Genomic DNA, 17,734 nt, shown 5'->3' on the forward strand with positions numbered 1-17,734 from the left:
TTCGGCCTTCCAAATTTTTATTCACCAATTCCAATGTCTGACAAGATTCAAAGTAGCTTGGAACTTTTAGCTATACAAATATTTTATATTTTATAATGTTTTGAGTTTGTATATCTTTATGAATGACCTTGCATGTGAAAAATGGAAAAAATATAAATCAGAAATTAATTTAAAATGTAACAGAATATGCAACAGTTATGTCATATTATTTGACACCATCCGCCATTAACCTCCACATTTTCTACCACTTACAGCACCAGAAGGGGTTGTTAAGCCGACTGCTGATGGCTATAATTCTACGGTGATGTCCATTCGCTGGCCAGAACCAACCTTCCCGAACGGACCATCACCAAACTACGTGGTAGAGAAAACATCTATAGCATTGAGTTACCCTCCACAAGTTGATAAGGGTACTCGCTTCCCAGGAGGGGGTTATTATATATTCCCTTCATCTGTTCTTCCACAGAGTGTTTCCTTTACTGGTAAGTACCGAGTTACTTTTTTGTAAAATTAATATACTAAATTGATTCAGACTTTTTCACAACTAAGAATTATTTGCCTTTGGATTTTAAAGCAAAAGCAGCCAATTTTTGTGAAGATATTTTAGAATATGAAAATTAGATCTCAAAATTTTAACTTTGACAAAACTCTTATGGTACGAAATAGGACAAGGGCATATAATATTAATTGATATACTTATTTTAATATTGACTATTTCTGTTTAAGGTATAAGACTATCTTTCCGACTGAAGAGTCAAAGTGGTTTACTGTTATTTGCTGCTACGGAAACACAAGAAGAATTCATCGCGATACAGTTTGACGAGGGCAGACCAAAATTTTTATTTGACACTCAGGGTAAGTGGATTATATTCACTTGATGCGCTTGTTTTGCAGATTTTGTGCTTAAGTTTGAAAGCAAAAAGTTAATCAAAGAAATTGTCCATTTTCTTGATCTGCATTTTGTTTAAATATACAAATGACAAAAAACATACACTTTATACTGTGAGCTTTATGAAAAGTTTGCTGTTACAAATAATTAAATTATGGAGATTTATAGTTGGTTGACTTGTGACTATTCAGTAAAGAATAACACATAGGATTGACTTTATCTCATCTTTTGAAATAAACATATTTAAAAAAAATCCTGATCTGGTTTGAAAATGGTGTTGAATTTTGATATTTGGCGTTACTTGCTAAGTAATAATGATTTGCTTGAATTTTGAACAGGCTGCTTGCAAGAATATGAATTCAATGAAACAAACACAAACGTTACCACAGAAGTGGACATGTGGCATGATTTTGAATTTCGACGTATTGGAGGTGCAGCCACCATGACAGTTGATGGTTACCAGCAAGGTCTGAATTGCATTGAGTCTGCGCGTAAATGGCTGCCATATTGTAACTGAGGAATGAGCATTTCATAGATTGCAATTCATGAACTTTGAACTTTGTAATCATGAATATGCATTTTACTTGGTTATGACATTGTTGCTTGCATCTTGCATCTATTAGCATCTGGTAGCGGTCTTAAGCTTCTTCTTAGATTCTGGTAGCAGACTCTAGCTTAGCGCTCTTTAACTTTTCTTAGCTGCTTTTAGCGCGTTCTTCCTTTGTGTGATTTTTTATCTTTCCTATAAAATTTTGTAAATATTTTATGTAAGAAAAACATAGAGTTTAATTTTTTACATCAAATATATTACTGCCGGCATACAGACAACAGTTAACTAACCACTGTGATATATACTCACAGCGTCCATTACTAAGTGACATCACATAACATAAACGTCATACACTTTAAATCATATTACTTGGATTTCAGAGTATATGATGTTTTATTTTATTCACATTTTTATTCAATGTTCAAGAGATTAACTTATGTCTGTATTAATGCATTTGCCACTTCTTTCAAAATTTCCCTGATTTTCTGTTACTCAGTTTAGAATATATATCGGCTAAGGGTTATCTGTACTCAGATAAGAAATTTCCAAGCTTTAGTCTAGATTATTATAGCGTTCAAAAAATGAAATAATATTTTCATTATTTTTAGAAAGAAAAAAATTTAGAAATAAGTTTGGAATTTCTTTGAGATTAACCAAGGCTTTCCTCTTAGCCTTTCTCCTAGTAGAAAAGTAGAAACTTAGAACTTTCTTTTTTTGCCTGTGAACTCTCTAGGGTGTAAGAGTATTGGATATATAACCACAACCAATGATGAAGGGTTACGGTATACTAATGGTGATTGGTACTATATGACTATTAGGCGCTCTGGAATACACGGTACTATGTTGATAGACGCCAAGTGGAGAGGTGAAATTCAACTGATTTCTTTTAAAAAGCTTTTTTTCTGTTTTCTTCCTACTTTTCAATCCTAATTTCAAAAAAATAAAAAAAATATAAATCAATGTTTCAATATTTATTCAACTTAATTTCATACATCCCAACACCACAAATAAAAAATTACATCTAAAATATAAAATGTTGCCTTCTTGTAATTGACTTCAATATTGTCTGTTTTTTTATTGTTGCAGGGAAGAGTTTGATTCGAGATACAGGATGCCAGTCAACCAGCGTAATTGGGCAGACGACAGCTATCTATGTCGGAGGCCTGCCCCCAGATTTTGTAATAAAAAGAAATGACAGAAGAGCTAGTGTAATTATTAGAAAAATTCGCGAAAATATGTTATCATAGAGACACATTTATCAAATCACTTATATTAAGAAATAATAGGCGCTTGTCCGTTAAGCTTGAGGTCTGGGATTTGATCCTGGAATTTGTCCGAATATTGGCCTCAATTTTCAAGCCTATTTTTCCATTGCCCTATGCAGGTGGGTGGAATCATTCAGATGGGATGAAATATTGAGGCAAGACATAGACAAGTTTTTGGAAAGAAACTGAGGCGTTTCCTAATCCATCCCTTTAGAACATTTTATCAAGAGATTCCTTGATCATAGGAAATATATAAAGAAATGTTGTTGATTAAAAGTGATTTGATATAATGTTAATTATGTCTCTAGATTCAGTACTATCTAACACAGGCTCAATCTAACTACCGTATTATATCTCTGTCTTATAAACAGACTATTTGATAATCTAACACAAGTTTTTTACAACTTGGCATCATTTTCAGAGAGTGCACCACATGGGTAAATTTGTTTATTTAGTAGGCCCTATTTAAACTTGTAAACATGGAATCCATTACAGAGAATATTCAAGACTACTAATATTTATTTGATAATTCCACATCCTTCTACAAAGGTCCAATAAATTTACAGCATTGCTTGATAAAAACGAAAGTATCATCATCGAAAAGTCACAAGTTATTTATTAAAGTAATTGTTATCCATATAATTGTGTCCAGTTATTAATTTTACAGAGGAAAAGTTTTTTTTATCCATAGATATGATACATGATAAACATTTTTTGCTGTGTGGACTCTGAAATAAATGTCAAAGTGACAGATGCAGAGTGATTTCAGGGTAGACCATGCAGGTTTGCTGTATTGCTTTGAAAAATCCTTTCTGAAAACCAATACTGACATTTAATACATTATCGAATAGTCTTTTTATAAGCAAAAACAACGAAAACTAAAATTGAAAAAAAAATAGATTGATATTTTCCTTTGATTATGAATCAGATACTACGGATGCCTGTGTTACATAGTAAAAGAATTGCACCAGCTCCTGTGGGTTTTTCTTTCTGCTTAATTATTTACCATTATATTGACTTTGATTGTTTGAGGATTTTAATTATTCATTATTGTTTGTGTCAGTAAAAATGAGATCTGAAGGTTGTTGACATGCAATATTTTACTCTCTATCAATAAGCTCTTGAATTGATACAAGTTTCATGATTTTAGTTGACTGCACCTGACCTTCTGATCTGGAGACAAAACTAATTGATTCCTTGATGACTTGGTACATTTTAAAAAGAAATGTGTATTAGATTTTTCCCTTCTTTTTTCCTCAATTAACTGATAATTCCCACCGTTTTTAGATCCAAAGAACAGGTTTCCAGGGCTGCCTGAGTGGAATAGAAATTTTACAACAAGAATCACCGTTTGAGGTTTGGAAGAAGTTGGATTGGAAATCAGCAGAAGCTAATGAATTGGCTTTCTTGAATTGGGAAGGTTGCCCTGTTAATTTAGACAAAGGTCTTCACTTTCTCGGACAGGGTAAGCATCATAGAAAAAGTTGATTTTTTCAATTTTTGAAGGATGTGATAACATAGTCTAGTTAACTTAAGAAGGATCCTCTCTACCAGCTTGTCCTTCACCATGTAAAAGGGACAATAAGAACCAAGACAATAAATTATGCAATGATAGGATATTTTACAAACAACTTTTCAGGTTTCAGGATTCTATCAGCCAAATAATACTTGGACAAATGTTCAGACAATGATCTTTCTTTGAAAATCTATGTGAATTATGGAGTTTATTCTTTGTTTATTTTCACAGGTCATGTGACTCTACCATTCAATAAAAACTCAGTGATTGGGGGAGATGAAGTTGAAGTTCAGTTTCAATTCCGTACAGCGCTACATACTGGTCTTCTCTTCTTTACCTATGGTGGTACAGGCATTTATATGTACGCAGGATTGATCCAGGGTGACCTCTATTTTGAATTCAGTAATGGAGTGAAACGTGGAAGCGTCACATACACTGATCCTGATATAAATTTCTGTGATGGAAATTGGCGACAGGTTTACTTCCGTAAGACAGGCTTCCTGGCAAATATTACCATTGAAAATGGTGCCACAACATTGAGTGGAGATGCAGAGACTAGTTTTGACGTACCAACAGCTTCCAGTGTGTACGTTGGTGGAATACCACAACAATCAGAAGCCAAACAATTTATGGCTAAGAGTGTGTCACATTTACCAAATGAAGGTCAATAATTGTTTTATTTGATAAATGAACACAAATTACTATTGTATTATACTCATAGAAGACATGCATGTGTTTAAATGTTCACTAAAGGGCAAGGGGTATCAGATGAATGAGGGGAACTAATTTACAAATTTGGTGTTCAATTTAGTAAGGTTACCTAAATACTAAATATACATTATTAGCTATCTGGACTGTCTAGATGGGTTTCAAACTAAATTTTCCAGCAGAAGTTTGTAAATAATAAGCATATCTTGCTTGATTATCAGTACCTTTCACAATACTATTCATGAGCTCAAATTTGATAAATTTTCAGGTTTTGGTGGATGTATCGCGTTCTTTTTAGTCAATACTAAATTATTTGAGTTCTACAAAGAGGCTGTAGAAGTGGTCAATGTAAATATGGATGGGTGTGCCCCGTTTTTTCTGCCTAATGATACCTGTAAAGATAATCTCATAACCCAGGTGTATGAAGGGGTGGAACGAGAAACATTTGATATCGGGTTACAACCCTATACAGGTAGATTGTCTTTCTGTAGTCTTTTAAAAAATTCAGTGCTGTTGGAGTTTACACTGGCCTGCTATGCCAGAGCACATTTTAAGCAATCTGTAGTACTTTTCAGAATTAAATTCATCTTACTGTTTCCTAACAATTGAACAAAAACATTTGGTTGTAGTTTACACTGTCCCTTACAGGCTGGTATTAACTTTCTTTATTTTTTACGTAGTGATACCCTATGATGTCATATTTGAAATAATAAATGAATAGGCCAAGTTGACAAACCCATTCACAAAGATTTCTCATTGTTGAGTACTCACTCCTGATCACTGAGTTTGTTTCATTGATGAGATTTTGTGAACTACATGTATTTGGATTGAATGATTTGAAATATTATTTTCAGATTATATATATAGAGTAACAGCCACCAATGAAGTTGGATCAGGCAGTAGTGCTTGGGGATACGGTCGAACTAAGGAAGGAGGTATGTTGACTATTTAGATACACCTGATTTTTGCCTAGTACTAGTCCTACCATAAACTGCAATTGTTACTTCAGATTTTTCAACCAGGTTCCCATATGTAATTGGTGAACATTTGAATAGGCTGTTTTGGACAAAGACTCAAAAGCGTATATCTTAGTTTCCCAACCTTATTGACAGCTCATAAACCCTTACCATTGGACACTTATCTTTCAGGTGGCGTAAACGCGTATTTGTACCTCAGGCAGAAAACAGTGTGTTTAAATCAAGTATTGTTTTTATTATTTCAGCTCCTGTTGGGGTTAATGAACCGTATGAAGCTAAAGCTTTGTCAGGTTATACAATACAAGCCGAGTGGAACCGACCAGATAGTACTTCTGGTTTATTAACCAAGTTCATTTTGATTGGCTATGTCAGTCAGAATGACAGTATTGAACCAATCACACAAGAGTTTACTGATACTAAAATAAGAACTGGTAAATATGAGAATAGTAATGCTGGTATGTCACAATCATCTCACCCTTTGTTTCATTTGAATTTTTTTTTTTTTTGTAAAATGGTGTCGCGACATAAGACAATACATTATTAAAAATAAGATTTAGTGAAGATCTATCCAAATGAAGAAAGATACTTTGTTAAAGGGATAGGTTCAACATTTGACCAATCATACCTTAGCGTCAGAAACGAGAAATTTTAGTTAAGTTAATCAGTAATATTGTTCACAGCTCACAATTGAAATTGGAGCCTTCAAATCCATGTTTGTCCAGAACTATACGCTTCTGATTTTCTTGAGACTGTCATATATGGAAAATACATGGTGTAATCTTGATTTTCCAATTTTCCTGATTTTACAAATTTCATACTAGAAAAGATTCTTGGATTTAGGTTAGTTTTCCGTTGATTTCTTACCATTTTTCGGTACCTTATTCCTTTTACCTCTTTGTGGTATCATGTCATATAGCATAGCATAGCATAGCATAGTTTTCCTTTTACCTCCTCTTTTATGGTATCACTTCATATCAACTCTTATATCATATGTCACATCAAATATCATATCACGTCAAATATCATATCACGTCAAATATCATATCACGTCAAATATCATATCACGTCATATATCATATCATATCACGTCATATATCATATCATAACATTTCATATATCATATCATATCATGTGATATAGTATTCCTTTTAACTCTTTTAGGTATCAGGTCATATAACATATGATGTATGACGGCTCATTGCATTACAACACATCATAACACATATCCATAGCACTCATGAATTATACCGACATTAATTATTGTCAATTGTGAGCGTTGTTTTTAAGATAAACCTACTTTATGGATTCTATATATCAGCCACCAAATATTTTATTTTAAATTGTAGATGTAAAAGTTAAATTAAAAAACTTAGATTAAATTCATAGATTGAATAACACTTCATTTGTAAAAGAACAAAAAACAACAAAATTGCTGCTGCAAGTTACATCATGTAACTATTATTTTGTAATCCACAGATGTTTGTGTTTTAATATTTTGTGTGAAATTTCATGAATGTGTTGTATTTTAGGAAATCTAACTAACTGTGTACCTTACACTGACTATCTAGTAAAGATTATAGCGTGTACAGCAGGAGGGTGTACTGAAAGTGAGGAAGGAGTTTTAGTTAGAACTCTAGCTGAAGGTCAGACATATTTTATATCTATATAATCTAGTCTCGGTTATTATGGTCTTAAAAGTATCAATACCAAGTGAAAAGCTTTTGAGCACAGATGAATTATTGTTGTTAGTCCCAAACTCCTAAATGAACTTTCGAAAATTTTATGGGAAATGTACACATTGTTCAATTTTGACTCTTATTTAAAGATCTACTATTTTAAGATTTATATAATGTAACATCGCTAAATTCGTTATGGATTTGATATGGATAGTTTTTTTAACCAATCAATTTGGACTATAACTATTGTTTCATTCATCTCTTTGCTAAGAATTTCTCATTCTCTCATTTGTCTGATGACTTCATATTTTACTTGAATGTTGTTTCTGATTTAGCCCCGGAACAAGTTCCAGCTCCTACAGCAGACGTACAAACCACATCAATGATAGTAAAATGGGAGGAGCCTGGGAGACCAAATGGGTTGATTTCTGGATATTATCTCTTTCAAGATGATGTTAAAGTCTATGAGGGTGGGGAAAATTTCTTTGAGTTGAAAAATCTGCAGGTACGTTGGCTTTTGTTTTTAAGATCAGGCTTCAGTTGAAATGAAATATTTTTGCCCTTGTTCTTTTTGCGTTGAAGGCACAATTCTCAACAGATTTTAACAAAACTTGGTGAAATCACCCAAGGATGAACACTATTAAAAGCAAAAAATCGAAAAATATTTAATATGGGTTATTGCTCAATCTTTAGCGCGTAAAAGTCTCAGAAAACAAAATTCTTGACTGATTTAGAAGAAACTTAGTTGTTTATTATCAGGATGAACCCAAGGGAAAATCAAAGAAGAAAGAGATGGCCATCGCTATTTTTGTTTTTTTCTGCAGGTTTACACATCATATAGATTTTTTGTGCGAGCCTGTACTAGTGCTGGGTGTACGTCTGGTCCTACTGTAACCTTGACAACAGCTCAGCTGCCACCAACCTCTGTTCTACCTCCTGTTCTTCAAGTTTTAGGTAAGAATATTTTCAAAATCTTTTGTTCTTTGCAAGATGAGTTTTATTGAGCCTATAAAAGGTTGGTTTCGATTTTAAGGGGGCTGAGAAAAATCCGCCCCAAGCATCTTTGACGAACCAGTCCAAAGCGTCTTTGACCAACCATCTCTTCCCGAAATCATCTTTACAAATTCACAGCTGAATGGACTGGAATAATGAAGCTAACTGCAATTGTTAAAGATTTACAAAAACATCTAGAAAATTTTCCACTGGTAAAAATGCATGATAATTCATTAACTCAAGTAAGAGCTAAAAATTTTGATGTTCAGTTCTTTTCATTTACATTTCTATGAATTTTCAGGCACCAACAGAATTGATGTAAGATGGAAGACACCAGATCAAGCTAATGGTGCTTTGGAAAGATATGTTTTATTGGTGTCGACTATTGCAGGTCAAGATGGCACAGATCTGTATAATAGTACAGAACTATTTTTATCAACGGTTCTGACAAATCTTACTGCTGGAACTCAATATTTTATCAGATTATCGGTGAGATTTTTTAATATGATTGATTTAAGTCTTGAAACAGATTTTTATTCTAAAAATGTAAAAATAGCATTATCAACTGGCAAAGTAAATATTTAAACTTCTGTATTCTTTTAAGATAATGTTATGCGAGTGTTTTTTAAGTATTTTTTCTATTTTCAGGCCTGTACAGGTGGTGGGTGTACAACCAGTGATGTTGTCAATGCTACAACAGAAGAGAGCGCTCCAGATGGAATACCAGATCCTGTAGTCACCTCCCCTTCTTGGGCCGAACTTGAAGTATCATGGGGCATACCAGCTTTACCAAATGGTAACATATTATCTTTCACTTATTCTGTATGACAATAAATTAACTTAATAAAAGAAAAGCCTTAAAGGGAATAACTATACCAATTAGCTTGCTTAAAGAACACAAGATCCAACAAAATAAAGAACAGTGAGTCGTGTAAAACTCCAATAAGTTCCAGAATATTTTGATTTATTTTAAAAACTGACTAATCTATTTTGAACATTTCAGGTATAATTTTACGCTATGAGTTGTATCACAATAAAAAAATAGTTCACAGTTCTTTGGTTAGAGAGTACAGAATTGATAATCTTCAACCTTATAGTTTACACGAATTCCGCGTGGCAGCCTGTACCATAAAAGGGTGTGGTTTCAGTAATGAGGTACAGGCAAGAACTATGGAGGCGCCACCTGAAGGTCTTATAGTTTTAGAAGTGGTTGGGATAAATTCCAGAGCCGTCAACACTAGTTGGTCAGCTCCTGCTAAAACAAATGGACGTTTATTTTATGATGTGTATTTTGAAGGACTGTATTACAAAGATCCAGGTTAGCATTTTTTTTTTTAACCTTCGAAAAAAATGAGTTGGATAAAAAAAACATCCGAATATCAGTGTGATATTAATGTTTCATTTCACTGTTTTCTGAAAAGTGGGTTTTAAACTATGATTTTTGTAAATTTTTGCAGAAAAAATGGATTATAGAACAGATACACTAAGAAAGAGTTTATTACAAGTAGAAGAGGCATATAAATGGTTTAATATTAGTAATCTAATACCATTATCTCAGTATTCTATACAAGTTAATGCTTCTAATACCAAGGGTTTTATACTGAGTAATGTTGTACTATTTACCTTACCTCCTGGAAGTAAGTTGTCCAGTTATGTTCAAGTCAAATACCTTTGCATTGTAGTTTTGATAGATGGATACATAGTTTTTCTTTGTATTCGGTGGTGAGAGCCCACAACAGGCCAGCTCTCGGAAGCACTAGCAAAAGCATCCAAATTTTTCTTACCTTGAAGAGAACTCACCCATGGCAACTAATCACCTAGAAGATATCAATGCAACTTGCTACTGACTGAACTATTCCACTGCCACACTTGTGTTAGTGTCAAAATGCATCAAGATATAATCTACCTCATTGATTTATTAAAAAAAAGGTTGGCAATTTGAAAAGTTATATAGAGGCACCCTAAGCATAGTGCGGGAGTCAAAATAGCTCAAGGCTTTGATCTCAAAATCATTATTTTATCTACAAGATTATGAGTTCCAGTGCCCTACAGCTTGTGAAGGTTTAACATTACTTTCCAGTTGGAATTGATTTTAGCTTATAAGAATAGTAGTAGTCATGTTCCCAAATTTTCACATTGCAGGGTATAGCATTTTTGATCAGTACAGAATAGATGATCAGAACTTAAAACACCATTTGATTTTATTTGTTTTTCTTAGTTTATTGATTTAATAGAAGTTTTATTTGTTTTTAGCTCCAGATGGTGTTAGCCCTCCTCAACTTGTGTCAGAAACCCCGAATTCAATCAAAGCACAATGGCCGCCAGTTGGTAGAGTTAATGCTGATGAAGAGCCATCTTACATTCTACAATTTAGAGAAGACAGACAAGATGCCATGATTCAGGAGTATGTTTTTAAAAAATTTGATATGTTAAATGTCAGCTTCCTCATAAGAATTCCCCCCATTGCTCACTGCCCGTATTCTTGAACCAAATTAGGAGCTTGGAAGTACAACCAATAGCAGAAAAGGAGAATGTAATGCTAGATTTAATTTCATTTCAGTATATTTGGACCAACATCAACATTATTGTTTACAAAAGAAAACCTGTTGGCGTTTACAACTTATCAATTTAGAGTGAAAGCATCCAACACTAGAGGTTCAACTATATCTGAATGGGCTAGCCAAGTCACTAAGCAGGATCGTAAGTCCATTCAGGTTTTATCATATTCCTTGTTTCCGTGTGTTGTCTAAAATGGCAGATGTTTCCGTGTGTTGTCTAAAAATGGCAGATGTTTCTGTGTGTTGTCTAAAAATGGCAGGTGTTTCCGTGGGTTGTCTAAAAATAGCAGATGTTTCCGTGGGTTGTCTAAAAATAGCAGATGTTTCCGTGTGTTGTCTAAAAATGGCAGATGTTTCCATGTGTTGTCTAAATATGGCAGACTTTTTTGTGTGTTGTCTAAAAATGGCAGATGATTCCACGTGTTGTTTGAAATAGCGAAATTGTGCATAAGCCTATCAGTGACCACAGTATCATATGGCCCTACAAAATACCCTTTGGTAATAAGGCTGAACTAATTAAAATCTTTCAGGTCCAGTTGGTGTAAACCCACCACAGATAGTCAATATAAACATGAGGTATATAGATTTAAAATGGTCACAACCCTTCTCTCCCAACGGTATCATCATGCATTTTAATATTTACCAGAATTCTCAACTACGTGCCAAGGTAAGAACAAGTTTAATGGTTTGTTCAACTCTATTTACAAATCATGACTATTGAATTTGTACTTACTCATATGCCTTTTACTTGAGTTTGCTGGACTCACTTCTGGTCTAATTCACTATTTTTTGTCAGCTAGATATTTATCTGTTTTAAACATTTTTGTTTTGTGAACTTTGATTTATGGATTGCAGTTTCTTCATATGATTTCAAAATAATGCTTTTCTTTCAGGTGGAAGCCAATGTAACTAGTGAGAGAATCGACAATCTACTACCCTACTCTTACTACATATTTAAAATAGAGGCCTGTACACTTGGGGGCTGTACCAAAAGTGATGAGTCACTTCGAGTCCGAACCTTACAAGCAGGTATGTCTTATCTTTCTAAACCAGCTGTCCTTATCATGGTCACTTGATTGCTTGTTGATTTCTACCGACTTCTTGATGCCATCTCATAAATCTGAGTTCAAATGTTAAAATTTATCTCCTTATTCACATCACCTGTGTTGAAGATGGATTTTATATCGAGAATGCCAATGTGAAATTATTTCGGTATTTTCTTTAGGTAAAATACTAAACTCTAGATCAATCTCTGTTTTATTTCAGCTCCTGAATTTGATGAAGGTCCAACTGTTATATCGCTGACTCCTGCGTCTGTTGAGATCAAGTGGAAAGAACCAATCAGACCAAACGGTGTGATCACTTCGTACTCTGTAGAAAGAAGAGTAAATGGTAGTGAAGCTGGTACAGTTTTGATTTCAACGCCTGCCACTGTATTAAGTTACATCGATGAAGATCCATTTTTATCTCCCTTTACTAGCTATGATTATCGTGTTGCTGCTGAAAACTTTGCTGGAGCTGGTTACAGTCCTTGGACAACAGTTGTTACAAAACCATCTAGTAAGAATTTAAATTACTTTTTATTATGCACTGGAAATATCAGCTTCAGAAAAGTATTGATCGACCTTGAATGGTCTGAGAATGGTGTAAAAATGACTTTATGGAAGCAATTTTAAGCCAAAATAATTACCATTAACTTTAGAGTTGAAATTATATATATACATATAAATTGTTCAAATACTATATGAAATGGTTTCATCCTGGCTGAAAAATGATGAAAAACAAGGAATAATAATGTTTCAAAACTTTGTTATTATTGCAATATAAATTTTCAGCTTGGATAAAAGTTTAATTTTTATAACCAGTCCTCTTACCCTTTCATCAATTCTTATTATAGGACCATCAGGAGTTATGGCCCCTGAAGTTCAAGTTATCAACTCTACAGCAATAACTGTCAAATGGACAACACCTATTAAAGACAATGGATTATTAGAGTTTTATATCATACGCCTACCAGAACCAAGAGTTGAGATTCGGAATACATCACAGTTAGAAACTGTTATTAGTGGACTGACGCCATTCACAGATTATTCTGTTACCCTCACAGCCTGTACTTGTAAGTTGCTTTTGTCAAGTTTATCAGGGTTTTTTTTCACAAAAATTATATGGTGTACACAAGAGTTCCAGTTAACTGATTGGTCAATAATTTATTAATATGTCTTCAAGGGCATCATTCATTGGTTGATGTTATTGTAGTAACATTATTGACCAATCAGATTTCTAGAAGTTAATTTGAATCAATTCCTGACAATAAACTGTAGATCAACTGATTTTACGTTTTGATTGGTTAATTTCAGCTGGAGGGTGTAGTGAAAGTGTAGCAGTTCCTGTGAAGACTCTAGCAGCCATCCCTGGTGGAATTGCTGCACCCAATCCTATAGCAGTATCGCAGTTAATAATATCCATCACCTGGCAACCACCATCACAACCAAATGGACAAATCATTGCTTATGAATTGTCTAGACAGAAGATAGCTCAACCTCTTGATCGTAAGTTTCCTATAATTTTTCAAGTTTAAGTCATTTTATGGCCAGTGCAACATCTCTTTGAATTTAGACACTGTCAACATTAGAGAACGAGAAACATAAGGATATTTTTTGTGCACAAGAAGAAAGAAAATTAAGGCATAAATCTTAAAAAAAAGCTTTCAGTTGATCTTGACCTTGTTATAGGCCTAAAAGTTTTATTAAACAAGTTATAACACAGTAGAATGTAAAACTCCATTTCATTTCATTAGCTCAGTAAGGTACAGAACAGTAGGATATAAACTACTTTTCATTTCATTAGCTCAGTAAGGTACAGAACAGTAGGATATAAACTCCATTTTATTACCTCCAGTAAGGTACAGAACAGTAGGATATAAACTCCATTTTATTACCTCCAGTAAGGTACAGAACAGCAGAATGTAAAACTCCAATATGGTACTGATCTCAATATTTTTTCAGCGACAGTAACAGATATAGGAGAATGGAGTAGAGTTTATAGTGGTAAAGGATTATTTTATGAAGATCGAGGACTGACTATGTTTACCACTTATATCTACCGTGTTACAGTCTTCAATGGTATTGGTCAGATTACCAGTGATTCATCTAAAAATGTAACAACATTTGGAGGGTTGCCACGCCGTCCTGCTGTTGTCGCCGCTACTCCTACCAGCCATCTGACTATTAAAGTAGACTGGCAAACTCCAGGTATGTTTTTGAATTGAGATCTGTTTGTTTCTACAAAATCAAGATGTCATAGTAGCCTTGCTTATCATCCTCTTCCTGGAAAGGATTCCTTTTCAAATTACTTGAGTAGGACGTAAAACTCCATTCATTTCATTTCATTTTTCAAATTACTTGAGTTTGAAATTCAGGTTTCAACCAGGATTTTGTACAGTACTCCTACATCCTTCTTTTATCTTATCTTCTTAATAATTTGTATTTTAATTACTCAACACTAATTTCCCAAAAATGTTTAGATGCAACAAATTTTATCTACAATCTGCCTGTCTGTTCCACTGATTAGTGTCATACATTATTCGTAGAACTCAGAGTTTTAAACTGACATAAAAATTGAATTAATCTCATTTGTTACATTCTAGACCCAGTAGATCTACAAGGTGAGGTGGAGAAGATTGGGATTGTAGCGAGATCAACCTCTGGGAATGTAACTGCCGAGCCACCACCAGATGCAAATAGTTATATACTAGAGAACCTGTCTCCTGATACAGAATACAGTATAACAGTCAAATTGACCATCTACGGTGGAGAATCTATTACCAGCAACCCTGTTACAGCTCGAACTATGAATGGAGGTAAATTTAGTCTTGATTACATTTGAAAACAGCAGTGAGGAGCCTAATGTTGTTATGACAATATGCCTGCTTTTAGCCTTCATCATTAATGTCATTGAAAAAGGAGAACTTCATTGAGCCAGGACATTTAGAAATAAATTCCATATCAGTTTATTATTTTGTTGATAATCATACATTTCTGTAATTTGATTTCTATCCCCAATAAACATTCAACAAGATTTCGGTTCAATTCATCATAGAGTACTATGTCACATGCTAATTTATTACTTGTATTTCAGCCCCTGAGGGAATTGAACCTCCAGTTTTAACAGTTTTGAGTGACACCAGTCTCCGAGTCTCATGGAGTCAACCTAGTCAAAGTAATGGGCAGATTGTAAATTATAATATATATATTAATAATGATATACGCTCTACCAATATGTCAACTCCTGGCTCTATTATACTCAATGATTTACAGCCATTTACTGTTTATCGCATAAAGGTAAATTATTGGTTTTCTTCGTGAGATGTTACTTAAAGCTTTACTAACATTGTTAGGAAACTTGTTTGATAAAAAAAAAGTTATAAATTAATTTTAAAAGCATTTTAAGCTCAGGTCATATATTCCTAGAAACTGATAGATTTTGTTTGTTTGCTATGAGCCCATTCATAAAATGTACTATTTGTCTTTATTTGTAAATTTGTTTTTTTGGGTTTGCGTTTTAGGTTGAAGCATGTACCCAATTTAAATGTGCATCAAGTGACCCAACATTGGGTACCACATCTGAATCCTTACCCCAAGGTTTAGCTAACCCTACCCTAGAGGCATTGAGCCCCACATCAGTACGTATCAACTGGGCTAAACCACAGCAAGAGAATGGTATCATCAGAAATTATGAATTGTCAAGAAAAACTCTAAAAAAATGTTCTGAAATGTAAGTTACTTGGTTTTCTTAGCTTCAATCAAATCTCAAATAAAAGTTTGACAATTTGAGTACTCTAGGATCCTGTCTACCAACTTTCTAATATTATTTGTACCCATTTACAGTCATTCGAGGATGACTTTTGTAATTACAAATCTGTCACATAAAGACCAACTCGCTACCACAATTTTTGATGTAAAAATATTGATCCTCTCATTGATTGGGCCACAGGCATAAAGGCCAAAAACAGCTTTAAGTTTTTTTTACTCTATTTCTCCCTTCTTAAGGCAGATATGAAAGATGTTCAAAAAGTTTTTAAACTCTAATCATTTTCTAATTCCAGATCAGAGCCGCAGGTGAATCCAGAGCTTACAAAATGTACATATATAGAATGTAGTATTTTAGAGAGTCGTTGTGGTAATAAATGTTATACAGGTCAAAAGGTGAGTTTAATATAGATATAGTGTTAGGGAAAGCACCCGACATTTCTAAACTTAATTTTAGATTTGTGGTTAGCTACACAGTACATCTGATGTCTCTTACCAACTTTTAACTGTTGTAAAAGAGTCCACATACCTAATAATGTTTATTTGGTTTGTCAACTCCTCATTCATTTAAGAGAGTCCACACAGCTTAAAGTTAATTTGATCCTAGTAATGCGGAAAGCACCAGACATAACCAAATTTAATTTTACTTTTATGGTTAGCTACACAGTACATCTGATGTCTCTTACCAACTGTACAACTATGTTTGTCAATTTGGGAAAGAATCCACATAGCTAATAATGTTTATTTGATATTTAATATTTGGGTTTATCAACTGGGTATTGCTTTCATTGAGTTTACATAGCTAATAATATATAGTAATGGGTTTTGTCAGCTTTGTGCCTTTTGAGAGTCCCCATAGAATGTAATATTTATCTGGTATTGGGTTTGTCAACTGGGCATTGGTTTAAGAGAGTCCACATAGTTAATGATGTTTATTGATATACTATGTTACAGAGATGTTGTAATGGGGTAATCCATGATGCTATATTTGGATATGAATGTTGCGAGAGTCAGTATGTACCCAAACCTTCTGTAGATGCTGTTTGCTGTGGTGGTAAATTCTACAATCCCTTACCCAACTATAAATGTTGTGGTAAAAGGTAAGGATTTAATTCAAACTTTTATGTTGTCCAGATTACAGGCTCCAAGGATTGATATGACTTAGCAGTCATTACTTTTGATTGTTTTGATCACTTTTGCAAATGCTCTTCATATTTTGATAAACTTAAACTTAGTATAAAGAATATCCCTTCCCCCCCTCCCCCCCTCCCCAAAACCTTTGAGTAGGGCTGACATGGACAATAAACCAAAGCCCTGTGTGCTATAGACTGTGCTCGTTGAAGATACCTCATTGCATACTGCATGGTGTCACCTGTCAAAGTCTGCTCAATTATATAGCTGCAATTTGTACCAAAAGATTAACCTGTTATTTCAGATATATTTTGGTAGAAGCTGGGACTATTTGCTGTGGTGATTCTCTAGAGGATAGAGTAACAATAGGTTATGGTGATTCTTGTTGTGGATCTGTACCCTATTCTACTACAGGCTCACAAATCTGTTGTACAGGTAAGGTCACTCATTGAACAGGAGCAATACAGGAATTCTCCACTCATCATAACACAGACACCTTTGGATTGAACTTTGAAAATTTGCTGATGAATATTCTGTATCCAAAACGTGTTGGCAGCTTGTTTCAATTTAAATTGCTAAGTTGGTGTTTTTTTGTAAATTGGTTTCTTTATTGTAAGTAAAACAGGTAAATGTTGTGCATGTTAAAGAGCCCTTAACAGAGGA

At 33.9% G+C, this 17,734-nt stretch overlaps 1 protein-coding gene across 1 annotated transcript in view; it reads left to right on the forward strand.

Annotated features, from left to right (window-relative positions):
• The window catches only part of LOTGIDRAFT_118598 (hypothetical protein), a gene marked incomplete at both ends in the record, with an annotated part of 38,016 nt that overhangs the window by 10,574 nt on the left and 9,708 nt on the right, over window positions 1-17,734 (forward strand). Inside the window, 30 exons of the mRNA XM_009056775.1 lie at window positions 255-482; window positions 727-859; window positions 2,183-2,296; window positions 2,533-2,647; window positions 3,992-4,187; window positions 4,485-4,861; window positions 5,175-5,400; window positions 5,783-5,863; window positions 6,151-6,336; window positions 7,435-7,548; window positions 7,917-8,086; window positions 8,406-8,535; window positions 8,876-9,063; window positions 9,223-9,370; window positions 9,578-9,892; window positions 10,032-10,211; window positions 10,828-10,978; window positions 11,135-11,274; window positions 11,663-11,799; window positions 12,026-12,161; window positions 12,399-12,692; window positions 13,030-13,248; window positions 13,490-13,681; window positions 14,138-14,383; window positions 14,779-14,991; window positions 15,270-15,472; window positions 15,697-15,905; window positions 16,237-16,336; window positions 16,895-17,040; window positions 17,376-17,506. Coding sequence (XP_009055023.1) covers window positions 255-482; window positions 727-859; window positions 2,183-2,296; window positions 2,533-2,647; window positions 3,992-4,187; window positions 4,485-4,861; window positions 5,175-5,400; window positions 5,783-5,863; window positions 6,151-6,336; window positions 7,435-7,548; window positions 7,917-8,086; window positions 8,406-8,535; window positions 8,876-9,063; window positions 9,223-9,370; window positions 9,578-9,892; window positions 10,032-10,211; window positions 10,828-10,978; window positions 11,135-11,274; window positions 11,663-11,799; window positions 12,026-12,161; window positions 12,399-12,692; window positions 13,030-13,248; window positions 13,490-13,681; window positions 14,138-14,383; window positions 14,779-14,991; window positions 15,270-15,472; window positions 15,697-15,905; window positions 16,237-16,336; window positions 16,895-17,040; window positions 17,376-17,506 — 5,418 coding nt within the window. The remainder of the gene's footprint in view (window positions 1-254; window positions 483-726; window positions 860-2,182; window positions 2,297-2,532; window positions 2,648-3,991; window positions 4,188-4,484; window positions 4,862-5,174; window positions 5,401-5,782; window positions 5,864-6,150; window positions 6,337-7,434; window positions 7,549-7,916; window positions 8,087-8,405; window positions 8,536-8,875; window positions 9,064-9,222; window positions 9,371-9,577; window positions 9,893-10,031; window positions 10,212-10,827; window positions 10,979-11,134; window positions 11,275-11,662; window positions 11,800-12,025; window positions 12,162-12,398; window positions 12,693-13,029; window positions 13,249-13,489; window positions 13,682-14,137; window positions 14,384-14,778; window positions 14,992-15,269; window positions 15,473-15,696; window positions 15,906-16,236; window positions 16,337-16,894; window positions 17,041-17,375; window positions 17,507-17,734) is intronic.

The sequence above is a fragment of the Lottia gigantea genome, assembly GCF_000327385.1.
Source record: "Lottia gigantea unplaced genomic scaffold LOTGIsca_29, whole genome shotgun sequence".
In the NCBI taxonomy this organism is placed as follows: Eukaryota; Metazoa; Mollusca; class Gastropoda; family Lottiidae; genus Lottia; species Lottia gigantea.